This window comes from Engraulis encrasicolus, chromosome 19 (assembly GCF_034702125.1).
Source record: "Engraulis encrasicolus isolate BLACKSEA-1 chromosome 19, IST_EnEncr_1.0, whole genome shotgun sequence".
Taxonomy (NCBI): Eukaryota; Metazoa; Chordata; class Actinopteri; order Clupeiformes; family Engraulidae; genus Engraulis; species Engraulis encrasicolus.
Genome location: NC_085875.1, coordinates 19,072,225 through 19,089,627, shown reverse-complemented (window position 1 = coordinate 19,089,627; position 17,403 = coordinate 19,072,225). Strand labels below are relative to the sequence as shown.

The following is a 17,403-nucleotide window of genomic DNA, read 5'->3' as shown; positions in this document are numbered from 1 at the left end:
AGAGATGGGGCAGGGCCCGGAAATGACCCTGGCCGGTTTGAACCTTGGTCCCCAAGTACAGTATATCACGAAAGTGAGTACAACCCCTCACAGTTTTTGCAGATTTGTGAGTATATCTTTTCATAGGAAAGCAGTACAGAAATTTCACTTTGACACAATGATTAGTGACCTTTTAACAACATATTTAACCGCTTCAATTTCTTGTTCACTCAGAAAAAAACTAAATACAGCCATTAATGTTTGAACATGTAGGCCTACTCACAAAAGTGAGTACATCCCAGATTAAAATCCGGTAGAGAAGGGGCCGTATTGGCTCGAATCGTCTCGAAATGAAAAGGGATTAAAAGGGAGGTCATCAGTGTGCGTTTCAACCTTTCTTTGCATTGAACTTTAACATTTTGAGTGTGCACCTGGCTTAAATAGATTGGTGTGAGATTTGAATGCAATCCTATGGAGAATATCATGATCTGCTTCAGTAGTCACAGTGCATGTTGACATGCATGTTTCTTTTAGGTGTATTTCAGATTGCCAATGTTGACAGCATTCATGCATCCCCAAACCATGTCAGTCCCAATACCATGCTTGGCTATTGAGAGGATACACTTTTTTGTAAAACTCACTTGTTTACCACCACACATGCTTGACACCATCTAAAGTAAATTTGTTTATCTTGGTCTCTTCAGATCACACGAAATGGTTCCAGTGATCCATTTCCTTGGTCTGTTCATCTCTCTTGAGACCAAGATAAACAAATGTTGTTCTGTAACATTTGTAACGCCCAATTAACAGCCGTCGTCAATCGTAAACCTCGCACCCTCTATGGGATTTACAGTAGGCAGGTCTCCAGACCTTATCTCACTTGGCCACTCCTCACCTGGGCTTCTCCTGGGTCTCAATCTGCTGTATGATGCTCTCCATCCAGGCCATCAGGTCCCGCACCATGGTGAAGAAGCGGAACTTGTCGGCCGTGTCCACCAGCTGCGCTCGGCGGCCGGCGCAGGCGTCCAGCAACCCCTTCCAGGCCTCCACAACCTCCTTCTCCGTGGCCTGGATGGCCGTGGCCTGGTCGCCCGCGTACTGGGCATGCAGCCTGGCAGCCGTCTCCTGGAACTGCTGAACCTGGTGGTGGAAATGTAGGGTGAGAAACAAGGCAATGAGAGGAATATCATCTTTGATATTGCTGTTATGGTTTTTTTATTGATCGCTTCAGTTCACTTGATTGTTCTAGGCAATCATTTTTATTGAAAGTTAGTGTTGGGATCAAGATAATGGTGCAGTAGTGTGAGTTCCTTTCATGGTGTCGCTCCTGTTGACGTTCCACAAAAACTAGCCAATAAGCACTGCAAGCTAGCTGCAAGATGTGCCTCATCTTATAATACACACATTGTTGTGTAATGACTTTCATACTACTACTCATAGAACATCCCTACATTAGGCCTGACTCACACTGTGCCATCTACAGTAGAGACAATCTTGTGATTGCAATATGTGGGCGGCTCTTGGGCTGGTATTGTGCAACGTAACATAATGTGACGAGTGCCGATGCAAAATCCTGTAAAAACAACTACAAAACACAGTAACAGTTAATTTTAAAATAGTACTTTCCCAGAGTAATCTCAATCAAAAGGCCCCTTATATGTTATCAAGTGTAAGAACAAATCAAGCCCAAACAAAACAAGATGGACTGATGTTTAATTGACCTAAATCTAAACCTTCATGTATACAGTACCTTAAAAGGAGAGGCTGGAGCACACAGCAGCCTAGTTTTTAAGACTTTAGTAAACACCCGACTAACGTTTCAGTGTTGCTACACCTTCTTCAGAGTGAAGTAGGTGTAGCAACCTCTGAAGAAGGTGTAGCAACACCGAAACGTTAGTCTAAGCTGAGGGATGATGCGTCCCAACCCTTCATGTGTACCTGTTTGCCCAGAGCGCTGATGTCCCTCTCAAAGGCGGCGTGCATGCGGTGGAAAGACTCGGCCTTGCTGAAGTCCTCGCCCACGTCCTCAGGAAGCTCGTTATGCTTCTCCTGGATCTGGGCCACCAGCTCCTTGCCATCGTCGAAGTACCTGAGGAACAAGACACCATCATCACACATACAGTAGAGTTATAATGTCTTGAATTAATGTAATGAATGAATTACTATGCATACTGTAATGAATTCTAATAGTACAATTGTAAAGCGCCGGTCAATCCATATACATGGACATTTGTGTCAGGCTAAAATACTGACAATCACACTTGATTCTAAGGGGTCAATGACCTTCACTGTGCACTGTAGAATATAAAATCACTGGCGTGACAATCAATGGTTTAAGACATCTCCAACTGTGCTACCTAGGAATTTGTAACCAATTTTAGAGGTCCAAACTGGTCAATGACTTCACTGAAGGAATGTACAGTACAGTGGTGAGGAAGCCTATATTCTGGCACCAGGACATGCCTGGGAGAAAGGGTGTGGGAACATTAAACGTTAATGACAACAGATAAAACATAATGGCGTGTAAATGATACAGCTATTAATGCCATGATGTTTTGTGACTCGTCATGAACTGCTATTCCATTTTAATGACACCTTTTACATCACGAGTCATTCTAGATGCCCACACTCTGCAGACCACATCTGACCTTTTTAAAAACAGTTTTTATACCGTATATATTTTATAAAATATATTCTACTATAGTGGATAATATAGCTAGTAGACTACCCAGCTCACCTCTAGCCGCAGAAAATATTTTTGCCTGACATTTTTGGTCTGGCACCTCAGCATCTGCGATTAAGTATTGACACTGAACAAACACTTTTCACTACACTGGCTGTGCTAACACTGTTTTGCATGTGTTTAGTCTGTATGCTCCTGTATAATTATGACTTGCTTGTGGAAAAGCAGCTGCTTAGTATAACGTGCATGTAATGTAATGAAATGATGTGAGATGTTGCTGATTTTTTCTTTGGATACTACTTCTACTCTATGAATGATTTTACTTTGCATTGTAATGGTTGTAATGAGGATTTTTATTATGTTGACTTCAATGTCTTTTCTGAAAGTATTTTTCTCTATTTTGTTAAGTCTGTAAATCACTTGGGTGTAAACTGTGTTTAAATGTGCTATACAAATATGAATGACTCGTTAAAAAATATGACAAATAAAGTCTTCTAGTAAGTTTCAAGTTTCGGCTACTATGCCTCTGCAGCTTTCATCACAGGGGTCCTGTGATGTTGATGTGATATCATCTGTGATGATTTATGCGTGTTTCGCGAAACTTGTCAGGCGCAAAATATTTAACCTTTTACTGATGCATTATTACCAGCGAGCCTAATTAACCTCTTTAGTTTAAAGATGAATTGACTTGACTAAACTTGACTTCTACAATGCAGTGTAATATGAAAGCTTACTTGAGCAGATTGTAGGATACACCATTGACTTATAAAGGCAACTACTAAGTATAATGTAATATGAGATGTGCTGCAGTGTAATGTAAAGAGAAAGCTTACTTGAGCAGGTCATAGGAGGCCTGGAGGAGCTGAGCGCGGGTGTCGATGAGCTCCAGCAGGTCGGCCCAGCTCTCGTTGACGCCGTCCTTCCACTCGGCCAGCGCTGCCGACTCCGCGTGGCCGCCCTCGATCAGCGCGTCGATGATCTGGTTGACCGAGTCCACGCGCTCCTGCCCCACCATGCCCGTCTCCCGGGCAAACTCACGGAACTTGTCACGCAGAATCTACATATTGGGAAGAAGTATGAAGAAACATACTGAGTTAATTATGGAGGCTGTGATACTATTAGTAGTAGAAAATAAAGTAGAAATAAGTAATACATTGTAATGTGTTTGGCAGATGACTTTAAAATCAAGAATACATAAAACAAGTTGAACTTTAAACTTGAGAATAGGTGCTTATTTTTGTTGAAATATGGTGCAAGGAAGACAGACATTTGCTGCAAATACAGTTAAGTACAGTAGACCCAAATTGTATAGTAATATAAACCTGATTTTATATGTGGAAACTGTTGTTGTTGCTGTTAGTCCTTGCTGTGCCTAGTGGCACATAGGGCAAGGACAAAGGATCTCCAATCCACTGCACTGAAGCATCCAACTTTCCTTTCAATATGTTTTGTTGCAATCCTTATACTGTTGTTTACATACTCTGTGCACAGACATTATGGATCTAATCAGTGTGGTAGTTACTTTAATTTAACAGTGTGTAACAAATAAAGTGAGAAAGGCTTGAGCGTACGGTGACATGGTCGAGGTCCTGCCCCATCTCCTGGGAGGAGGCGACGACGTCGCGCTCGGAGATCCACTGCATGAGCTCCTCCACCTCGCGGTTGAGCAGGAAGTGGTGGTAGGTGTGGTCCAGCTTTTTCCTGCGCTCCTCAGCCAGGTCCTTCAGGCTCGCGTACTGCTTGTCCACCTGACCCTGCCTACGGATCACTGCCTCGCTGGAGATAGGTCAGAAACACAGAAGGAGCAGAGGGGGTGAAGAAGGGGGGAGAGTCAGTGACATAAATTTTGTACTGGCTAATTAGCTAAGAAAACAGTGCAGCGTGCTGATTGTCCACCTGACCCTGCCTGTGGATCAACACCATTCTGAGGATACAGATATACACACACAGAGGAGAGTCAGGAGGTCAGATGTTGTGGTTGTGTACCGGCTGAGAAAACCACTGTGCTTTGTTTGCAATTTGAAATAGTCTTGAATAGTCTTGGGAAAGATTGCCTGCAGAAGATCCGAAATGTAGCCTTGAAATGAAGTTACAAAATATTTTTGGATGCATTCAATGCGCAGACCACACTCTAGTTCAGGGGTCAGGAACCTATGGCTCTAGAGCCACATGTGGGTCTTTTGGCAACTGTATATGGCTCTTACTTATCTAGGGTTGCCAACCATCCCTTGAAATATTGAGTCGTCCTGTATTTATAAATAAAACTATGGGTTCCATATTGAGTTGAAACGGGACAAGGGAGGTTAAAAAGTGTTAAAATGCAGGAAATTACATCTAAGAAATACGAAATTATCTCAGACCCTCGCCATAATGAAGTTGGCAGTTGGCAACCTTATACTTAGCCTACCTGTTATCAATAAAAGCAATAACTTGACAGTACACTCCAAAATTGTTGGGCTTAATTGAACTACATGCTTTTGTTTTATTCAGTGTTTTTATAATGGTAGGCCTATGGCTCTTATGAAAATTATTTTCTAAAAATTTGGTGTTTATGGCTCTTTCACCAAAAAGGTTCTTGACCCCTGCTCTAGTTCAATCTAGATCACACTGGTTACTGCTTTTGTCTGGCACCTGGATTATTTCTATTGTGGATATGGGCATTCAGAACTTCAAAAAGATGGTGTTAAAAAAAGTTTGTCCCTCAATTTGCTTCTTTTGTATATTTTCTCTGGGAAAATATGTATAAACCTGGATACAGTACACTTGAGACACCATTATCTTCCTATAAAACTATTGTCGTTCTATGCCTGAGAGAGTCACAGAATCAAACACAGACTCATCACTGAGAAATTCTGAAACTGAGAGAGTAAACACGCGGAAGTGTAAAAGTTTCAAGTGTCTTACAGATGCAGCATGCATATATTCTGTGTGCATATACAGTCCCAGGAAAAAGTTTGTACACCCTTTGAAATTTCTTACCTTTCTGTCAAAATTGGTCATAAAACATGGTTTGATCTTCCCGGAAATCGCAAGAAGGAACAACCAGAGTCTGCTTTAATTAATTCAATCCAAACATTTACAAGTTTTTATATTTTCATTGGCCATAAGATGTAAACATTCACAGGACAGCAAGGCATAAGTAAGTACACCCTTGCATTCAATAGGTTTTAACCCTAAGTTAGTCGCAATAACCTCAACCAGATGTTTCCTGTAGTTGCAGATCAGATTAACAAAACAATCTGCATGTATCTGGTCTCCCTCTTCTTTAGAAAACTGCCTCTCGTCAGCAAGGTTTGTGGGATGTCTGGAGTGCATAGCTTTCTTGACTTCATGCCATATAATCTCAATTGTTTTTTGTCAGGGCTTTGACTGGGCTATTCCAGAATGTGTATTTCATTATTATGAAGTCGATTTGCTTCTAAAGTATGGGTTGTTGTCACATTTCAGCACCCATCCTCTTGTGTGCTTCAACTGTGTGACAGACTACCTCACTTTTTTTCTGTAAAATATCTCGATAAACTTCTGAGTTCATTGTTCCACTGATGATAGCAAACTCAAAAGGGCCTGAGGCAGCAAGGTAGCCGCATATAATGATGCTCCGGCCACCATACTCAAAGGCGGAGATGATGTTTTGGTGAAGGTGTGGTTCTCCAGTTCTCCTCCAAACATGACATTGTGTGTTCCCCTGAACAATTCAACTTTGGTTTCAACGTTGGTCTACAGAATATTTTGCAGTAATTTTATGAAGCATATAAATGCTTTTTCGCAAACCTCAAAGGTGCAGCAATATTTTTTTGGACAGAAACCCCATTAATTTTAGATTGGCAGAATGAATCCCATTTTTAGCTATTCTTGGTTACATCTCCTCTTCTGAGTATGGTGGCGGGAGCATCATTATATGCGGCTACCTTGCTGCCTCAGGTCCTTGACAGTTTGCTATTATCAGTGGAACAATGAACTAAAGTTTATTGTGATATTTTACAGAAAAAAACGTGAGGAAGTCTGTCACACAGTTGAAGCACACAAGAGTATGGGTCCTGAAATGTGACAACAACCCATACTTTAGAAGCAAATCGACTTTAGAATGGCTTCATAATAATGAAATACACATTCTGAAATAGCCCAGTCAAAGCCCTGACAAAAACAATTGAGATTAAATGACATGAAGTCAAGAAAGCTATGCACTCCAGACATCCCACAAACCTTGCTGACAAGAGGCAGTTCTCTAAAGAAGAGGGAGACAAGATACAAACAGATTGTTTTGTTAATCTGATCTGCAACTACAGGACAAGTCTGGTTGATGATATTGCAACTAACTGAGGGTTAAAACCTACTTAATGCAAGGGTGTACTTACTTATGCCCTGCTCTCCTGTGAATATTATGGCCTTATGACGAATAAAAATATGATAACATGTAAATGTTTGGGTGGAATTAATTAAAGCAGATTCTGATTGTTCCTTCTTGAGATTTCCGGGAAGATCCGACCATGTTTTATGATCAATTTTGACAAAAATGTAAGAAATTTCAAAGGGTGTACAAACTTTTTCTTGGGACTGTATACTGTATCTGTGTAGGAGTGTGTGTGCCATCTGGCTCTGCGTACCCATCTGGATGGTCTTCTGCCATCATCTTGTGGGCGCGGTCCGCCAGTTTCTGCATGGAGTTGGCGTAGTCGTCCACGGCCTGCTTGTAAATGAGGTGCCTCTTCAGCATCACCATGGCACTCTGCTCATCCTGTGGATTCAGAAATGAGATGGGAAATTACTTCAGTAATAAAGAATATCACCAGAATCCTCGCTGCACTTACTGTGCATGTAAAAGTAACATCATTCCTCCCAATAGTCTTAGGGGAAATCTCTTAACTACTCGGCTGCAACCTCCAAGCCCTCACCTTGATCATCTTGTCTCTTATTATTATATCCCTTTATTATCTACTTACTGGGAACGCACCACCACACCACCACCAGTAATCCACGGAACACACTTTGGGAGTGAGACAGTGAGAGACTGTTTTCGAGACACCAAGCGACCCCTCTTGGTCCTCCAAGCGACCCCTCTTGGTCCTCCAAGCGACCCCTCACCTTGGCCTTCTCGTCTGCGATCATGTAGAGCTCCTGCTCCCCTATCCAGGCCTCGGCCTCGTCCGCGTCGTTCAGATACTGCTGCGCCTCGTGCGATCCCTCCAGCCGCTGCTGGCGCTGGTCCATTTCGTCCTGCAGGTGGGCCCAGGCGCCCTCCAGCTCCCGGGCCGACTCGCGGATCTGTTGGGCCTCCGGCCGGCCCTCAGCCTCAGCCGCCGCAGCCATGCGCCGCCCCCGCTCCTGAACCTCATCCACGCGTGGCTGGTGGCCCTCCATCTCCTTCTGAAGCGTCTGCAGGACACACATAACACCCCAATGTAAGTATGTTTTGACCAAAATATACAGCATATCTATTTCACACATTATTTTATCGGTCTGTGTCATCTATCCATATATTCATCTTCTGCTAATCTGACACCACGCTGTGGATTCATTGCTTTGAGATGGTGTTGAACATGTCACACAAAATTTGGCATTGTCAACAGCCCTTGAATAGACCCCTAACTGATCTTACAATTGGGCACTTGGAAATTAGCCTGATCTGATCATTACTGACCATTGTGTCATGGACTAAACCTTGTAGGTAGTACAGTATGGGTGACTAACCTGGTTCTTCTTCATGAGAAGCTGGACTGACTGGAGATCTTTGCCATGCTCCTGTGACATCGCCAACGGTAACCTCTCCTCCACCCATAGCTACGAAGAAAACATAAAGAGAGAGAGCAAGAGAGAGAGAGAGAGAGAGAGAGAGAGAGAGAGAGAGAGAGAAAAAGAAAGAGATGAAGTGTAATTAGGCCAACAAAATGAACTGTTATCAGAATTTGAACTGTTATCAGAACTGTTATTTGAACTGTTATCAAAATGAACTGTTATCAGAATTTTCAAACTAATAATATTTGCTTGCAATCTTGTCAGCGACATGATGTACCTGAATTGTACAGTTACTGCTTTGTACACAACATCTACTGTAGCCAATAACCCTAAATAATTATAAAATGGACTGTAACATGGTTTGCTTACAATCTCGTCAGCGACGTCCCTATAGAACTGATGCACGGACTTGACAGCTTCCAGCTTGCCGCGGCGCTCTGCGAGGGGCGTGAGGACCTTCTGGAAGTTGGCCTGTAGGAACTGCTGCTCCGCCTCCATCTCCGGCCGGTCCTCGCGGAGCGGGGCGTGCTTCTGGACCGCCTCCTGCAGCTCCGTCAGCTCACGCCCGCGATCACGCACCTGGTTCTCCATCAGCTACAACATAACACACACACACACATGCATGCACGCACGCACGCACGCACGCACACGCACACGCACACGCACACGCACACGCACACGCACACGCACACACACACACAGGAGCAGAGGTTGGGTCAGGAGCAGAGTTGTATACAGGAGTGAACTCTATTGAAATGTGGAATGTGTGAAAGTGGCTAGTAAGTTTTCTCTTCTACCAGCCAAACTACATTCTCAACAGCATTTGGCCACTTGGCGGGTGCTACTTTAGAGCCCTGCCTCCCAGAATACTTGGCCCAGACATAACTCGGAGGGAAAATGTTTTGGACTGGAGCGCATACAGTACGTCGGGCAAGGCCAGTTCTATAGCATTGGTGTTGTCCCCGACTCCCCGTAAAATTCATCATATTGCTTTCCTTCCAGTCAAGTTGATGCAGTACAGCCTTGTATTGCTAGAGTGAAATGTTCCATAATAGGGGGCGCTATGGCGCAGCGTGCTAAGCCCCCCACATTTGGGCCTGCATGCCCACGGGGACCCTAGTTCGAGTCCAGCCGGGGTCATTTCCTGGCCCTACCCCATGTCTCTCACAATCGTTTCCTGTCTTCTCTGAAACTTTCCTGTCATAATAAAGGCCCCCCCCCCCCCCCCCTTAAATCATTACTCAATATGTGGAGCTTTTTCCCAAGGCCTACCTGGTGCTTCTTGAGGAGCCTGTTGGCGCTGGCCAGGTCCTTGACCTCATCGTCGGTGCCCAGCTCTTTCTGCAGCTCCCCCAGCCACTTCTTCAGGTCCTCCAGGCTCTGGTCGTACAGCTCAGAGCGGTTGGCGTCGAAGAGCAGTCGCGCCTTGTCCTGCGTGGTGAACTCCAGCTTGTCCCACAGCGCGTGCAGCTCAGCCAATCGCTCCGTCACAACAGGCTCGAACTCGGGCTTGGACGCCATCAGCTCGTGCCCCTCCTGAAGGACATGCAGTATGTATTATGGAGTGTCGACAAAATCTGAGGCAGTCATGGTTACAATTGTTTACTTTTTATTTGGCTACAATTCCTACATGTTTCGGCCCTGAATAAGGCAGCCAATAATTGGTTGAGAGTCCCTACACTGATGAGTACCAAGGAAAAAAGGTGAAGACCAAGAAGCACTCCGACTTCCTGTTTGTTTTTGACGTATTTGGAGTGTTTCAAGGTCATGCTGAAACAGGGCTTGAGTGCTCAATAGTTGGGTGGTTTATACCCATCAGGACATAGGACGAGAGGAAGTAGTGGTAAAGTTTGCAAACTTGCGTAGCACATTTAATCAAGACTGATAGAATCAGACAGAAATAGCGTGTAAAAGTACAGAAATGTTCTTACTGTATATTGTGTATTACTCTTTGAAGGTACTGTTTCTGTATTTGGAAAAAGGAACTGGTAGTATATAATACACAATACATGTATGTCTTGTTCAGTGAAACTATTTAGCAAACTACACTTGGACAAAACACACTGTATGTGTCGTTGTGGTTAGTGCTTTATATTGCAGAAAATAAGTTTGGACAATAAAAACAATACCTTAGTGGACACTTTAAGAGTTACCACACACTGCTTGACTTTTTTTATTATGAGACATATGTCTATTAATCCTGCAGTCACTGGAACATCTGCTCTGAGCTGTGCATGCGAGTCTGAACTTTTAGAATATCTCAGTGCTGTTTATACAGTACACGGGTGTTAATGGAGCTGTTAAAGAAGCAATGTGATACGTTGCATATGTGAAGTTGTTTGTGAATTTCCTCACAGGTGTGCCCGCCTTTGAATAGAGTAGAGAGTATCATTTATTGATCCCAGGGGGAATTCATGGGTGTGGTTCAGCCACAGGAAATCCAAAAAAACCAACCCTACTCCTACTCATGTTCTATTGCAAAAGTAGCCTTATAATGCTCATCTGTCCACCAGTGGAATGTCTTACAGTACTATACTACTTCGACCAAACACAGAGTGTTATATAGATTACATTATGTCTTGGCCATTTCCATTCTGTTAACAAGTAATTATTTAAGTACAGCACGTTCTCCTGTGGTGCATCTCATGTAAATAATCAGTGTGAAAGGACTCATCATCAGCTTCTTCATTTAGTCACATTTATTTTCAGGTGTTTTTAGCAGCAGAAAGAGATGAATATTATGGCTCTCACACTCACACTAGCCGCAACAGTTAAACTGTTTGGCTCTTCCTGCTGTTATAATATCTGAAAATAAATGCAACTAAATGAAGTTAAAGACTGTGATTAATCTCTCCTTTCATACTGGTAACAACAACATTACAAAAGGGCCAGTAGCTTAAGTCATGGCCACCAACCAAACCACACCAACTTACACAATACACATACACACCTGGTCAATGTTATTGAGCCACTCCTTATTGGACTGCAGCTCGGCCATGAAGGCCTGGTGCTTCTGCCACTTGCTGTGCAGGTTACGTGCCTCGTCATACGACGTGTCCTGAGCCGTCAACATCTTCTCATTTATCCACAGTGTGAGCTGAACACATGGGAAACAAGAGCAACAATCAGAGATGGAAACATGGCCCCCTGGCCAACAAAAGATGCTCTTGATGTCAGGCAAGGCAAGGGATGTGTATTTGTATAGCCCATTTCATACAACGAGGTAACCCAATGTGCTTCTCAAGTAAAAAAGATTGTCCTTGCAAATGAATACAAATGACAAAATAGTAATAATAGTGGCAAAAAAGAGAGTTAAATACAAAAGAAATAGTGGCAAAGACATAAAAGTAAATAAAACACAGGTTAATCAATAGCATTTGCCGTGTGTTTGGCACCCCCTGGAGATGACCCACACAAACTGCAGCAGGAAAACACAGACAGAGGGTGCATTCCAATATGCAGACTCCCGTCCTCCACTTGTGCTTGTGGCCTTGCATTTTGCTGACGTCCCGCCTCCGTGGAGAAAACAATTAAATTTCCCCTCTGTCAGCTATAGCCACAACAAATTTTGGGGGACTGTTCTTCATTCACGATCCCGATTGCCAATGAGAAAATTACATTCGAATTGTACTTTTGCAAGATAATGAATTAATTTTCTGTCGTTAGTGGTGTCATAACGAGGTCACAAGTAGGCAAGTGAGCAAGGGAGGACGGGAGTCCGCATATTGGAATCCACCCAAACAGACTGACGGTGTCATTGCAAGACCTGGCCCCACCCGCTCCAGGACTCTAGGAGGTAATACAATTTCAAAACATGAAAAACAAAGACAGAAACACAGCTCAGATAGAAGAAAAAGAAAAGAGATCAGGGACAGAGGAGATGTCGATAGAGATGGCGATAGATAGGCAGAAAGTGTAGGAGATATACAAAATTACACAGAGGAGAAGAGAGCTTGGAAGGAGAATAGAAACTATAGGGGGAGTCAGTCTACATACAAAAAAGGACTTCAAAAAGGAAAACTAAGAAGTTGTGAGAGGAGGTGGGGGGAGAAATAGAGGTTGAGGTAAGTAGATCAATAAAAAACACAACTTCAGAGTAGAGCTGCGGCCTTTGAAACAGAGGAAAAATCACTCACATCCTGAGTGTTCTGGAGGAAGTGCTGAAGGTCCCGATTGTCCTTCAGCTTCCCTGATACCTCGTTAGCCTTTCTCCGATTCAGGTTGTATCTGCAGATGGGAGGCATATGCACAAACACATGCATGCATGCAAGCACACACACAAACGAACGCACGCAACACACACACTCACACACACACACACACACACACACACACACACACACACACACACACACACACACACACACACACACACACACACACACACACACACACACACACACACACACACACACAAACAACACGCGCGCACACACACACACACACAAACATGCAGAAAACAAAGGCAGATGAGCGCTCTGTTTCAGCACGATAACGTTAATCTCTCAACAAAAAGCGATTCTTGCATTTGGCTCTATTCACAGTGAACACAAACGCCAACCCAACATGGGCTCTTCTCCTGCCCTCCTCCTCTGGAGCAAAGGGAGGTCTATATTACATCTCTCTCTCTCTCTCTCTCTCTCTCTCTCTCTCTCTCTCTCTCTCTCTCTCTCTCTCTCCCCCTCCACTTTCTCTGCGTGGCTCTCTCTCTCTCTCTCTCTCTCTCTCTCTCTCTCTCTCTCTCTCTCTCTCTCTCTCTCTCTCTCTCTCTCTCTCTCTCTCTCTCTCTCTCTCTCTCTCTCTCCTCTCTCTCTCCTCTCTCTCTCTCTCTCTCTCTCTCTCTCTCTCTCTCTCTCTCTCTCTCTCTCTCCCTTTACTTGCCCTTCTGTCTTTCCATCTGTTCCTGTTCCCCTCAATTAGCCTTCTCTCTCTCTCTCTCTTTCTCTCTTTCTCTCTCTCTCTCCCTCTCTCTCTCTCGCTCTACTTCTGTTTCAATTCTCCCCATCTCTCTTTCCAAACCGATCAATATGCATCAGGAGACACCCCGAGAGGAGGAGAGGTAGAGTAGAGAGGAGAAAAGAAGGGGAGACGACCCAGACAGACCAGACTGCACTACTGTAGCCTACACTAGTAGCTAATGGACAGAGGACCCCCTGTCAGTGTTGTCAGTGTTGCCAGATTGGGCAGTTTCCCTCCCAACTTAGGATGGTCATCTGAGGGTGAAAAGCCTGTCTAATTTTTGGCCATAAAAATCAAAAGAATTGGGCGGGATTTAGTGCTTCCAGGCAGGTTTTGATCATTTTTTGGGGTCTGGAAATCATCTGGCAACCCCGCTCCCCCTGTTCATTCTTCTCCATGTCAAGGCCTACAAAGCACTGCTGATCCAGCACCAGTAATGCACTACTACTCCCCTCTCCCTCTCTGAGTGATAGACTGGTGTCATTAGCAATAGGTGCATACAGGGGAGGAAAAACAGACAGTGAGCCACTCCTCCTGCCTAGTCGCTGCTGCGGTAAGTCCATGGCATGTCCGATAGTGATGTTTGATTTAAATGTAAACAAGAAACACTGCTGTGCTTGTTTGAGTCTGTGGCTTTTTTGTTGGCAGAGGACCACACTGGCAGTGCCAGCTCAATAGATCTGTTAAGCGAAATGATTATGTGTCAGTAGTATAGACGAGACACTGCCACAAGGTGGAATTTCAGGAGGGGGTGCCATGAAAGAGACAAGCATAATATATACACTACAAAAACTGAGCAATGAGAGTTTGAAGATGGATGATGTCTGAACTAAACTAAAGTAAATGAACTAAAATGACCTTTAAATTACATTAAGTTAATTACTGTACATTTTGTATACAGTCAATGGATTATGTATGACACCAAACAATAAATATAACTTATGGACGCATAATGGAGGGATGGTAGTGGCCATTAGAATACTGTGTGGAATGTAGCAAATGAATCAGCATGAACTACGGTACTGTACGTCCACACTGACCTGTCTTGGATGGAGTCCATCTTGTCCTTGACCTTGGGCGAGTAGAGGTTGCCGCTGTCCACCAGCCTCTGGCCGCTGTCCAGGGTGCTGATGATCTTCTCCTCGTTGGCTGCCATGGTGTTCACAAAGTCCTCGTGCTTCTTCAGGGCCTTCTCGGCTCCGTCCAGGGTGTCGGGACGGTCCAGGTGGGCCAAGGTGTACTCCTATTGCACACATGGGAAATGCTTCATTACAGTATTACACTTAGCTGACACTTTTATCCAAAGCGATTTACAGTTGTCTTAAGTACAGGTTATTGGTTATAGTTCCTGGAGCAGTGTTGGGTTAGGTGCCTTGCTCAAGGGCACCTCAGCCATGGAGTGAAAGGGTGAGGTTTGAACCTTCGATCCTCTGATCTAAAGCCCATCTTCTTAACTGTTAGGCCATGACTGTCCAATCCAACACTTACAGACTCGAAAATAACACTCACAGTGTTGGAACTACTTTCCTAGTGTTGAATTAACACTGAGGAATGTCATGTGCACATACACGCCAGGCTGAAAACATCTAGTTGGGTTTTGCAGCATTTTTACCATATTTGACTGTTTATTGAAGAAACGCATACTGTACATATTGTACATAATTAAAGAACACTGTTGTTTGTGAAAACGCTTTGGGGGCAAAGCAAATCAAACTTCAACTGTACCTCCGTCATCTTATTAAGGCTATAAATATTGCAAAGTCAATGATCAAAAAGAATAATGAAAGAGCGTTTCCAACATGTGGGGCAATGAATGTTTCATGACAGCAAAAACTCCTGTTTACGGGTATGTTCTAAAAAATGAATCATGTTTAAAAATAAATCCTTTTTTAACTGCATTGCCATCTGGGACATATATTTTACCAACCAAGACTTAATGTAATGAGACAATGATGAAGTGTAGCGGTCAAAAAGGTTATGTTTAGTAAGATAGGACTACAAAAGTGGTGTAAGTTCTCCCTGTAATTACATTTTATTTTTAATTGTGTCTTAATTGGGTTTCTACTACTATGTTTCACAATGTGTCACTTTTCTTCTTTTCTTTTTTCAGGGACATTTATACCTTTACTTGATAAGACATTGTGAAATGGTAAAAGGAAGTGTGTGGGAGAAAGAGATGGGGGATGATGGGGAGATGACCTTGGGAATCAAACCTAGGTCCCTGACGTAGCCGTACTTTAGCCGTTTGAGCCATGGCTAGGGCCCACTTTTCTATCTCTCTATATCTCTCACCTGATTGTTCAAGACGGCGTCCACTTGCTTAGCGTCCCTCATGAACTGCTGGAAGCCTAGGCCCTGGCCCAGGAAGTTCTTGCGGCTGTCCCACATCTTGTGCAGCTCCTCCCAGCCCTTGTCCAGGCCCTTCAGCCTCTGCTCCAGCTGCTGGTACTGGGGATCATCCTCCTGACCCTGCGTGACGGCCGCTCCAATGTCCCTCACCCGGTGATAGTCCTCCTCGTGCCCGTTCATGTCGTCCTGCACGGCGTCATGGAGCTTCAGGAGCTCCTCTGCTTCCGGCAGACTGCTGGGCATCTCCTCGGAGGCGATGGCCTTCTGCGTCTTGAAGAGCCAGGCCTGGAAGTCGTCCATGTCCTGTAGGAAGGTCTGCAGCTTGCTGACCTCACCCAGGGAGTCCTCGCGGTCCTTGAGGGTGCCGCGGAGGGTGTCCCAGGCGCGGTCCAGGGCCTCCTGCCTCTCCATGATCTTGTCGGCCGAGTCTGGGTGGTCGGCAGCCAGCTGCTGGGCCTCACGCTTCAGGAAGTCCAGCTTGTCCTGGATGGCAGCCAGGTCGCGCTCCATGCCGAACAGCTTGCGCTGGATGGTCATGACCGCGGCCAGGTCGTTGCCCAGGTCCTGCGTGGACTCCACCACGCGCGTCTTGTCCTTGATCCACAGCTCGGTCTCGTCGCACTCCAGCCCGTAGTTGTGCAAGCTCAGGGCCGAGTCCACCTTGTACTTCTTCTGCTCCACCATGGCCTTGAAGGCGGCCCACCTGAGAGCGAAACGAGACGGAAAGTGCTGCATGTCAGAAATAATGCAATGGAGAGATTTTCAGCTGTACTTTGTTGCATCAATTTATTATTTAGACAATATATTCATATAATTGATAAGGAATTGTAGAATAGTTGAACAGTTTTTGGCATAACTTTGGAAATGTTTCTTGAAATCTGTATGGCTCTTATACCGGAAGAGTCTTTGAAGTGTACTGTGTATTCCTTTCAGGAAGTTACATTATTTGTCTCTGCCTGCATTAATTAATTAAATTGAATGCATGCGTCAGAGGCCTTACCCTTCTTTCACACTGGCTCTGTTCCCTGACGGGCGGTGATAGGTGTGTCTGACACATGGTGGAGTTGATGGTCGTCAATGAGTTTGTATTGCTTTTTTTACATTGCTACATGTATTACATCTATACATGCGGCCACATTAATTGACAGATTTGTCACTGCCCACAAAGACCCACTTTGCATTTCACAGAGACTGACATAAAGTCAATGAAATCCGCCAGCAGACAGAGCTGAGTGCAAAACGGCCCTTACTTAATGAACAGGCCAGTTTGAGATGCTCACCTCTTATTGAGTCTGGCCTGGCACTCCTTCACCTCCTTGGTGCGGGGATGCCTGCTGTCCTCCAGCTGCTTGGCTGCCTTATTCACGTCATCCACCCTCGCCTGCATGTTGTCCATTTCTGATGCTAGGATGGCCAGTCTGATGAAAGAATGAATCATTAAACAATGATCCATTAATCAATCAAAAAAAACACACACACACAGACACACGCACAAGCACAAGCACACGCACTCACACACACACACACACACAGCACAATAACACACACAGGCGCACAACGAAGGAATATAGAGAGAGAGAGAGACACACAGACGGACACACACGCATACACACACGGACACACAGACAGACAGACAGACAGACAGACAGACAGACAGACAAACACAGACACGCACAGACAGACAGACAGACAGACAGACA

At 44.5% G+C, this 17,403-nt stretch overlaps 1 protein-coding gene across 3 annotated transcripts in view; it reads right to left on the bottom strand.

Moving 5' to 3' along the window:
* The window catches only part of sptb (spectrin, beta, erythrocytic), a 67,310-nt gene that overhangs the window by 8,868 nt on the left and 41,039 nt on the right, over positions 1 to 17,403 (bottom strand). For all 3 annotated transcript variants that reach the window (XM_063183754.1, XM_063183755.1, XM_063183753.1), the window contains 14 exons: positions 16,984 to 17,121; positions 15,647 to 16,406; positions 14,395 to 14,597; positions 12,532 to 12,622; positions 11,346 to 11,492; positions 9,668 to 9,931; positions 8,765 to 8,989; positions 8,351 to 8,440; positions 7,745 to 8,035; positions 7,267 to 7,397; positions 4,234 to 4,438; positions 3,496 to 3,719; positions 1,918 to 2,068; positions 875 to 1,119 (listed from right to left, as the gene is read on the bottom strand). In XM_063183754.1, coding sequence (XP_063039824.1) covers positions 875 to 1,119; positions 1,918 to 2,068; positions 3,496 to 3,719; positions 4,234 to 4,438; positions 7,267 to 7,397; positions 7,745 to 8,035; positions 8,351 to 8,440; positions 8,765 to 8,989; positions 9,668 to 9,931; positions 11,346 to 11,492; positions 12,532 to 12,622; positions 14,395 to 14,597; positions 15,647 to 16,406; positions 16,984 to 17,121 — 3,165 coding nt within the window. The remainder of the gene's footprint in view (positions 1 to 874; positions 1,120 to 1,917; positions 2,069 to 3,495; positions 3,720 to 4,233; positions 4,439 to 7,266; positions 7,398 to 7,744; positions 8,036 to 8,350; positions 8,441 to 8,764; positions 8,990 to 9,667; positions 9,932 to 11,345; positions 11,493 to 12,531; positions 12,623 to 14,394; positions 14,598 to 15,646; positions 16,407 to 16,983; positions 17,122 to 17,403) is intronic.